Source organism: Oryzias latipes, chromosome 6 (genome assembly GCF_053564925.1).
Source record: "Oryzias latipes strain Hd-rR chromosome 6, Olatipes_Hd-rR_3.1".
Lineage (NCBI taxonomy): Eukaryota > Metazoa > Chordata > Actinopteri > Beloniformes > Adrianichthyidae > Oryzias > Oryzias latipes.
The window spans coordinates 9,322,919-9,333,598 of NC_136242.1; the positions used below are offsets into that span (position 1 = coordinate 9,322,919).

The 10,680-nt window shown below is 36.6% G+C and overlaps 1 protein-coding gene across 3 annotated transcripts in view; it reads left to right on the forward strand.

The window, feature by feature from the left end:
- The window catches only part of insc (INSC spindle orientation adaptor protein), a 76,065-nt gene extending 66,512 nt beyond the window's left edge, over positions 1–9,553 (forward strand). For 2 of the 3 annotated variants that reach the window (XM_004069393.4, XM_020703798.3), the window contains exons 8-13: positions 2,790–2,961; positions 3,042–3,220; positions 3,340–3,406; positions 5,140–5,295; positions 6,744–6,820; positions 8,869–9,553. In XM_004069393.4, coding sequence (XP_004069441.1) covers positions 2,790–2,961; positions 3,042–3,220; positions 3,340–3,406; positions 5,140–5,295; positions 6,744–6,820; positions 8,869–8,997 — 780 coding nt within the window. In that variant the 3' untranslated portion in view covers positions 8,998–9,553. The remainder of the gene's footprint in view (positions 1–2,789; positions 2,962–3,041; positions 3,221–3,339; positions 3,407–5,139; positions 5,296–6,743; positions 6,821–8,868) is intronic. The other variant, XM_078949251.1, reaches the window with a different exon arrangement.
- The last annotated feature ends 1,127 nt before the right edge of the window (positions 9,554–10,680 follow it).

Consider the following 10,680-nt stretch of genomic DNA (forward strand, 5'->3'; position numbering starts at 1 on the left):
TTTAAACTTGTCCTGTCCAACAGCTAGGCAAACAGATGAAAGCTGAGGGCCTCTTGTGTTGGACATATTTTATTTTAACAAGAGGGGTTATTCATCTTCAGACAAACCAAAGGTATGTCTGAATAAACCCCTTTTGTAATTGAAAAAAAAAAAAAAAAAAGAAAAGAAAATGGTGTTTTTAACATGTTCTTGTGACATTTTTTACATGATGGAGGACATGTATAAAGGAAAATTTACCTCCAAATTGCATTTCTGAGTATTCCTTTATTCAAACTACAGTGAAGTAGATGCTACCCTACTACTACTCTAATGTATCCACTTGTAGACAAATAGATCCATGAAAGTCTTTGTTTTCCTAGTCTGAGCTGGAATCTGGATCAAACTCTACAACTACATTATTAAAATATATTAAATCTGACCTAAGTGTTTTTTTTGCTTAATCTTTAGCAAAAAAAGTATTCTATTTAAGTGTATTACAACTATACTTAGTGCTTTAACTCTATCCATCCATCCATCCATCCATCCATACAATGCTTTATATACTGTTGTATACTTAAATTTTTCCTATTTAGAAGTATTTAGTTAGCAGGTACAGTATAAATGTACTAAGTATTCATAATAACATAAACTTCAGGTGTTCTAATTTTTGCTAAATGAAATTGGGTTTGTCTGTTGCTGAATTTCTGTCATCTTTTCAGCCGTGGATCTTTTAATGTCTTGTATCTTTTACCGAGTTAAAAACTCATGCTAAATATATTAGAAATAGCTTTTATTTAGTTTGAGATGGTCTGAAATGTTTAGGTTCTTTAAATGTATTTGAAAGGTGTGTCCTGCAGAATTTGCTAAACATCATTTTCATTTACTCTTCATTGGTGTCATTTAAAATCTTTATTTGAGTGCATTTATTCTGAATTGTTGTTTTTAATCAGAACAATTGGACCCAGTAATCACGTATGTAACAAACCCAAAAACCCAAATGAATAAACATTTTAACAGATATGCTTCCTTATTACATGAAAAATTTCATTTTTACATAAACCAATTCCATAATTTAAGTTAAATCAGTAAACTTAAGTTAAGTTTGTGAAGTTCTTTCATTTTCAAAGGTCGGTTTTGCTCTGGTTAATTCCTATTTTGAAGAAAACTTTTCTAGGATCCGTTTATGACGAGGAGCTCAGAACCAAACAAAACCAGATCTCTTTCTACCTTCTAAGTGAAGAAAAAGGTCCAGCTGGAAGAAAGAAAAAAAAAGTTGTGGAAGGAGGAGGGGGAATCTGATGAACGGGGGTGTAGAGAGTTGATGGTTCCACGTCAGTGGGCCGCTCGCTGCTGCTGACGTCCACAGAGACAAAAATAGGGAACGTGCCTGTAAAGCTGATGCTCGTCATGCAGAGGAGACTGACAGGTGTAGCTGCCTCAGAGCTGACAGTCTGCTGCACTTCAAATGTTTATGGATAAACCGGTGTTTTCAGGGCGGCTGAGCCTCTGCTTCGGAAGCAACGCTTGCTTCTTTTCCTCCATAGATCATAGTTGTGGTTCGAACAGGTGATGAGTTAATTTTATGGTTTCTTCTTGGATGGTAAACTCCAGGAACCTGTTGATGACTCAGTCTTTTTCGTGAATGATTCTCAGATTTTGGCCTCACACAAATGCACAATCTAGGAAAGAAGTTTCTCAAACAAATGTGGAGATGCAGGCTGAACTCCAGCTAGTTGGCTTTTATTGAGCAACACTGCCCCCAAGTGGTAAAAAAAAATAAGTCGAGTTAACCGCTGTTTCATTTGCCACTTTGATTGGTTTTAGATATAACCTGTTTTTATAATCCTCTGCACACTGCCAGCAAATGAAAATATGAAATCATATCACCGCTTACCCTTTGGGCCGATTTTCAGTAACCGAAATAACCTCCTGCTTTGTTACTTAAGATCCACTCCAATAAAAATAGTGTTTTCAGGGTTTTTAACAAGTTATCCTGGAATATTTCTGATGATGTAGGACATATATTACAAAAATTAAGCTTAAAATTGCATTTCTCTCTTAATTCAAAAAGTTGTGTGCATCACTCCAGAAACACGATTGGTGACTCTGAATTCTCTTTGGAGTGTGACTGTCTGTGATGTCTAGTTTCCTGCCTTTGCCCTAAAATCTTCGAGATAAGCTCCTGCACATTTATTGTCATAGAAGATCCATGTTGGTAGTTAAAACACACAGCCCAAAAAAACTTGGAAATAGTTAAAACATTCTTCAAATGTAAAACAATTTTCTTTAAATAAGAAAAAATCCTCCAACGGAGTTGGAAAATTTTTTTGTACCAGGAAGTTTTTTTTCAATAAAGCCATTTCTGAGACCCCTATTTCATTAGCGTGATCCAAACTTTCTTTGAACTGGTCCATGTTTCTCCCCTGCAGATCATCATTACTCCACTAGGGGCAGTAGAAGGGCTTTTCCTGCTCATTACAAAATGGCTGCTTCCTGAAATCTCACTTTTGGCAGGAAAAGTTTTGATAATTTTATGGTGCAAACAACTAATCTTTTGTTATTGATTTTTTAAAAAGATTTCTTCCTGTATTAAAACATTGAAAAATGAGCTTATAGTTAATTATTTATAAAATCTTTTTCATTTATTTTGCTACAACAAAACAGTTTCTGTTATTTGTTTGAATGTATCTTGAGAACAAGGCCTCTCAGTTGTTGTCTCCCTTCCAACACAACAAATAAAACATCCTTAAAGGGAAAATAACAAGTGTGTCGTAGTAATGGGCGTGTGGCTTCACGTTTTTTACCTTCAGGTGGACGGGATTCTGTGCCTGGCAGACATCTTGACTGATGAGAGCAGCGTGGAAGCAGCCAGGGCCGAGGCGGCGGCGGTCGTAGCTCAGATCACATCTCCCCACCACACATCCACCCAACATCTGGCCAGCTTCCTGGAAAGCATGCATGACATTGTCACAGCCCTCATCAGTGAGTAGGAAGGCCTTCGTCTCACCTCCCTTTTAAAATGTTTTACCTCTGCTCAAATGGTGTTCTATTAATCCTCTTAGAGCTGTGTGAGAACGCCTCCTGCGGGGAGGTGTTCCTCTTGGCGTCTGCAGCTTTGGCCAACATCACCTTTTTTGACAGCATGGCGTGTGAGATTCTGCTGCAGCTGAACGCCGTCCACATCCTGCTGCAGGCCTGCAGAGACCAACAGAGGGTGGACACCCCGTACTCCAAAGACCAGGTACACAGTGAACAGGCTGTAAAAGAAGAGAAAAACGACATAAAACAAAATACATAAATTGAACATTTGTTTAAAAAGAATGAATTAATTAAAATTCTGTTGTACTGTTTAAACCACAGGTGGTGACAATTTTGGCCAATCTGTCTGTCCTGGAGCCTTGTGCTTCAGAGGTTATGCAAGAACAAGGTAATTCTTTCAATTTTATTAGTCAAAAACTATTTTTTTCCTGTTTTTTGTTTTGTTTTGTAAAAAACCCCCAAAAAACCAACAACTTGTTTTTCCCTTGTTATTCGATAACTAAAGGGAAAAAGAATTCTTCACCTTGCCTCTAGAGGGCAGCATCGGGGAACTTATAAGTTACCTTTGTTTTACAATTACAATTTCTAGGCATTTCTATTTAATTTAGATAGTTTCATATAAAATATTGTTTCTTTTTTCCACAGAATTGTTCGAAATTTTTAATATAAGAATTATTTAAACCCATATCTTTCCTGTTTCGATGTTTTAATCTTGTTTACAGGAATCTTGCTTCCATTGAAGCTGACAAATAAAAACCTCCTTACTTATATTAAACCTTCATCTTGAAGAAAACTCTATCGAGAGATGAAACATGGTCCCAAAATTTTTGTTAATTTTTTTTCAAGGAATGTCCAAAGTTTGGGTGATTTATCATGCAAAATTAGAATTTTGGAGCAATACATTGAAGTTCGGAAACACACAAGAAAAGAAACACAAAACTCAAAATGCTCAGAAACATGAAGCATTAAAGTGGATGAAAGAAATATAGTTTTACTGCCCAAAAATATATAATGTCTTCAAACGAAACTGAAGGAATCTTGCAGTAAGAAGAAAAAAAAAAGAAGTTTGACTCATGGACTTCCTGAGTGCAAAGAGATGATGAAGGAACTTTGGTTTGGAGCAGGTCCAAAGTCTAAAACAAATAATAAAAATAACCCAACAACCTCCCACAGGCATCAGAGGTATGTTTGCTGAATGCCACTAGAGTGCAAGGAGACAGCATTAAATAATTCCATCAAGCAGGTTTAGAAAAATGCTCATGTGAAAACATTTCCAGGTGAAAAATGCATTTTATTGAAGCTTTAAATGACAAATGTGCAAATTCAAAGCAACAAAAACACACAGACGCACAAAAAAGAAAGGAAGAAATCTGAAAAGATTTCATCCCAACCTGTTATTTTCAGAATCTGAAAGATGCTGAACATGTTTTTCAATAATCAAGCCTGCAAAAACAGTGTTTCACTTTCATTTACTTGATTGATCAAAAATATGCTTTTACTTGCAACAATTTCATAAAGTCTGCAGTTATTGTGCAGAACATTCAGTGTTTTAAGTTATTTGATTTCAAATGCTTTTTCTTTTTCTGTGTTTTGAAACAAAAAGATCTTTCTTTCTGGATTTTTATATAACAAACAAGTTTAAATGTCTGCAAAGCAATTTATTAGCAATGTTTGATTATATTTTTCCTTCACTGAAAAGCTTTTCAGCTTTGTCTACATTGTACTCAAATTTGCAAATATTAAGCTTGTTTATGTTTTTGTATTAGACTAAAATCATGTCAGTATTTCCAGTTTTCTCTGCTCTTTTGTTTGTAGTTTTATAACTGAACTTTGAATTCAGATTGTCAAAACCTTTTTGAAAATATTCTGATATTTAATATTTCTTGAAGTGATCAAAAATCCCTTAGAACAAATTTGGCTTAGTGAATAGTTAACATTTACATTTACTTGGTGCTTTGTGTTTGGTTTAAGTACCATATATTACTAAGGCGCATTTTTCTTTCTGCATAGTTTGATCAGGGCTGCGACTTATACTCAGGAACGACTTATAGTCCAAAAACTATGGTACATATAAATCTGTGTTTTGTTATATTTCCCATGTTCCTGTTGTGTGCGCATCAGGAGTGGAGCGGCTGCTCCTGCTGCTGGGAGAAAAGCCGTCCTCGCCCAGCCCATCAGAGGGCGCCGCCTGCGAGCGAGTCCAGCAGAAAGCAGCAGTCACCCTGGCTCGTCTGAGCAGAGACCCTGATGTTGCCCAAACAGCCATCCAGCTGAAAGGTTTCACGACCGCTCATTGCTGTTATTGAAGTTATTAACTGAACTTTAGGAACATCTACACAGAATCTTGACACAAAAAGATCAATCGTACTCCAGTGGGTGCACAAGAGTGGCAGAAGAAAGAGTGAAGACAACACAGTCTCTTATTGGAATAAGAGACTCAAATTTGATATAATATTATATAAAGATATAAAGATTATAATCACTATGAAAACATTAAATACCGTATTTCCGCACTAATGGGCGCATCACCTCTTTTTGAACTTATGTCATTTATAAGGCGTACCGAACTATAAAGTGTCTTAAGCACAACAAGAGTCAGAGGTACATCCATCACTCTTAATAAAGTTATTAACTGAATTCACATTAACTCAGGGGTATTACAAAAACTATATAGTTGGGCACTTGTAGTGCCCTGGATTTGAAAAGCAATTCAGATACCATGCTCTCTACTTTTTTTTCTTATTTTAAACGGGGGATATGATGTCATACATTTCACAAAGATAAAATCGAATTGACATGAGCATTTTGCAACGACCATTTATGAATCCACTGAGTCCTGACAATAAAAATTTTGATGTTTTGTTAAAAAAAATTAATTGAAATAATTAATGTGGTTATATTCGCCTATCTAATGAGCATCGATGTGCACTGAAACCTCTGGGAAATTTCTAGGGCACTGAGTTTTGGAATTGTAGATTTGGACAGCATTACAAAATGGCGACGCACTATAAAGTGCTACCGCTAAAAGAATCGTTACTGTGACTAAGTTAACTCCCAACCCTGTTACTAACATGTACAAAAAACAGTCCAACACCGCTACACATTAGCTACGTTAGCGTATTCACAATAACACTCAACTTTGTACGTAAAACATAAAAAAACAAAGTCTGACACCGCTAAACGTTAGCTTCGCTAGCCTATTCACAATAACACCTAACCTAATTTACAATTGGTAAAAAACAGACAGCGCTAAAGCAATCTTCCCTGTGACTACGCTAACTCCCAACACTGTTTGTAACATGTACAAAAACAGTCAGACACCGCTACACATTAGCTACGTTCACATTAAGGCTTAAGATGTGAATTATTGTCCGGAAAATACTTTAATTTATTTGCACATAAATGCCTCAACTAATGGACGAAAAGTATAAAATTAAAAGTGTATATTTTAACAATTAAAATTATAACCCTTGAGTTAGAAAAGTTACATTTTTTCACATACAGCTTTTATGTTTATTTAAATACACAAAAAATGCCTAAGCAAAACAGAAAACACATCATAATTGACACATTTTTCTTTTTGCATTTCTGCCTAAAATTGTTGTAAATGTTTTTATTTACAGTAAATTACTCATGTGTCTGCTGTTCCTTCTTGATGTGTATAATTTTAAGTCACCTACATATCAGGCGAGCCCTTAAAGGATTGTCTCCTCTGTTGTCTTCAGCGGTCCCTCGTCTCATTCAATTGTGTCGCTCCCCTACTGAGAGAAATAACAGCGACTCTGTCCTGGTCGCTTGCCTGGTAAGTGCACACGATGCACCCCTGTGTGTATGTATGCCATCAGGCCTGCCAAAACCACTAAATGATTCTGTGTCCTGCATGAAAATATGTCATTCAAACATTCAAATTGCCTATTTCGGCTATGTGTTTTTTGGCCTACTACTCATTTTCATCCATAGTCATCATATAGTCTGTCCTATAATGTGTAAAACAGCTGGTGCACCCAGCCAAGGCTCTATTTAATTACCACTGTATGGCAGCACATGAAAAACATCATAAAGTTCCGTTTACTCAGTACGCAGAGCTATAGTGGACATGCGTTTAGACATTTTTCATTAAAATAACATTCTCTACATGACATTAGGAAACCCTGCTTGTGCTGACTGATTAATATTCACATTTTGGTTTGGAGCTAACATCTAAGGCTACATTCACATTATCCTCGGCAACACGCATTAAAGCGGCCACTTCCGATGAAAAGTCTATGTAAATGCTTGTTTTTGGGATACGTGTTCCGAACTCTTGTGCTCAAAAATAGCTATGCACATGTTAAAGCCCGTTTTCTAGCTCTACGTACAAAATGTGCGACTATGTAATGGACGTTGCAAGTTAAACCAGGTCAAACTTTGACCGATCTGGGACTTGGATTTGGTGGTGATTTACCCTTTCATTTATGCAAGTTCCAACCATTGGAAAGTTGATCATGGAGGAGAAAAAAATAATTGCAGCTGGAATTCTCCGACAAAAAGTCTTTCATGAATCAGAATCGAGCTGTGAAAGAAAACGCCGGGAGCAAGAATCCTGAGATCTAAACCGCTTCAACATTTCGAACCCAACCTCTTCCAACTCTAGGTGGCGAATATGTGCTAGTTATCAGTAGAATAAGAAGAAGCCCTTCCCTGCTTGTACAGTGTGAACACCAGGGGCTATGTGGGCGTTAAAAAACACCCCTTTGGCGTCTTCTTGTCAGTTTCCTCACATTAATACATTAAAGGCCCGTTCACACCGGGACGAATTTCGCCGGCGATTTTCGCCGACGTTTAACGCCTCGTGACTAAACAAAGGGCACCTATGTGAGTGTGCACACCGACGCGAAAAAACGCCACGCGTCAGCGTCAAAAAAAAACCCGCCTCGGTTCGTTTTTTTTTTTTCGACGCGTCGAAATCTATTCGACCAATGAGAATGGCGCTATTGCACACGTGTCTGGAGCTTCTGAAGTTACAGTAAAACACAACTTGGGGGCGCTCAAACACAAAACTGCCTTGCTGAGCACACATACCAGCGAAGAAGATAGACGTCAAGTAGCGTCTACACTGCCGCGAAGAAATAATGACGGACATTCTAAAATATCCCCGAACCAAGTACCAGTTGGAGCTACTGGTGCTTGAAATATTCATGTTTTCTTTGTATTATTCTGACAAGCGCGTAAATACTTGCTCTCTTCTTCTGAGTGAAAAGCGACTTTAAGAAGCGTAAAGTTGCGCAACGCCACCTTGTGTACAGGAGTATTTCTGTTTACATTAAGCGCCATCTAATGTCAGGGAATGAAATTGCATGTTCGCTCGGCTCATCGTCAACGAAAATCGCCTGGGTGTGAACACAAAAAACGTGGCGAAAAACGCTGGCGAATAACGCCTGGCGATTATTCGTCCCGGTGTGTACGGGCCTTAAGAGTTTCTAGATGTTGATTTTTTTTTCCAAGGATGCTGAGCTTTCACACATCATTTGTAATCTTAAATATAAATGTCAGGGGCTTTCCTGGCTGAATGGGTAAGAGATGTCATGCATATTAGTCACTCGCCATTCAAAATTAATTGTAATATTCAACATGTTTTTGTAGTATCTACATTTAAAAAAAAAGATTTTCTTTAGAACTTAGGGTAAGGGGTTAGTAGACGTGTTGTGCATGTGTTTAAACTCTTGATATTTCAAGCCTTCACGGTTAAAATTCTACCTTTTCTACCATGTTGTGGATGCGTGTCCTTGCACTCTGCAGCACGCAGCGTGCTGTGTTGGGGCTTCCTTTGTGCCTGCTGTGCATGCATAATGCGTGTGTGTGTGTCTGCAGGCCGCTTTGAGGAGGCTGGCAGCAGGCTGTCCGAGCAGCATCAGTGTAGCCGACCACCAGCAGCTGATCAAACCACGCCTAGTTGACTCTTTCCTTCTGTGCTCCAACATGGAGGAGAGCTTTGTGTGAAGAAGGAGCTCATTAAACCACTGAACTCATCTTCACTCTGACCCGTTGCCTCAAACTTCAGCAAAACTATCAGCAATCTCTTTCATTTAAACTCACAGCATTAATAGTCTTTAACAAAATGTTTTCTTCAGGTTTTACTGGCCTTTCAAATTAAAAGCGTAATTACTTAAATTATGAAAAATTCACTCTGCTTTTATTATTGTTTTTATCTGTACTTTTTTAGGCAAACACTTCAAGAACTCCAAAACCAACTATCCTACAGATAATGTTAATCTTTAATTTATTAAGCTTTGGTACACTTGTGTAATTTTCTCTGAGGTAAAAGATTAGCTGAGCTTTTGGGAAATAAAACAAAAAATATTTTGTAATTCTTCTGCAAGTTGCTTTTGGGAAATTCAATCTTTTGGCCGCTGGGTATTTTTTAGTAAACATCATGCCATAATTCTGTTGCATTTGCTACTTTGAATATACATTTTACTTTTGGAAAATGCTTTTGTTTTTTAAAGAATTATCCTTATTGTATGCATTTTATGAAATAAAGGAAATGATTTATCCATGGCTGAGTATGTGCTTTAATTCCAAGTGTTTTATGGTACATATGTTTGCTTTGTATTTACATTTCTTTTTCATTAATTATTATTTCATTATTTAAAGATTTAGGGAAACATTTCAGACTAAATCCTTCCATTTTCACGTTTTTTAAAATGCAGAAATGTGGTTAAAGTAGGTCTGGGTTAAAATTATTCACATTGATCTAAAATCACAAAATCCTACATTAATTTGTTCAAAACTATGAATTGATTGAATCTAATTAAACATTTTATTTGTTGTTTTTCTGAAAAATGAGAATGCTTAAGTGTTTTAATTTATGTTCAGAACCTTAAAAAAAACTATCAATATTTATCAATTATTTATTATTAATTTTTTTAACTTTTCTGATCAGAGATTGGGTTCGGTTTTTGCACTTAAGGTACCAAATGAGTAACGTTCTGATGATTTATCACTTCATTTTTCGTTCTGATGATCTCATTTCACACCTCATCCTCACTTGTGTTCTTCTTGTCATTGTCATGAGAAACAAACACACAATTCGGACAGACATGGTTTAAGCTGTTCTGTCACTGTTCACAAAGACCATTAAAAAACACTGCAAGTATATCAACAGTCTTGTTTTTGCTAAGGCAGAATTTACAGGAGACAGATTAAAAATATTGGAATATAAATTTTTTGTTCATTTATTTCCTCTTTGTATTATTTCGTTGTCTTTAAAAAACACTTTTTTAAAAATTTAGAATGCAGTTTTAAGTGATTAAAAAATATTGTTCTGCATTTTTTAAGTTCTCCATTTTTTGTTTGATAGAACAGCACGATCAGCTCTGTTGTTCTGGAATGAAAGTCCACCCATTCACAAAATCCTGCCCTGCTTTTGTTAAAAAAACAAATACCTTTACCTGGAACATTTACATTTGGGTCAACAGAATAAAATTGAGGCCAGTTTTCTGCAATGACTAAAATAAAAAAATCCTTTTTACTCCCAATCAGCCTAAAAATGGTCATGAACACAGCTGTACGGTGGCAGCCAGTCCTTTTGCTGAGTGAAAACACGCACAAAGCGAAAACATGTAAGGCTTTTGCCAACAATTCACAAGGTTGAGAGCCCAAGTCCATTCATCCAGCTTGGAA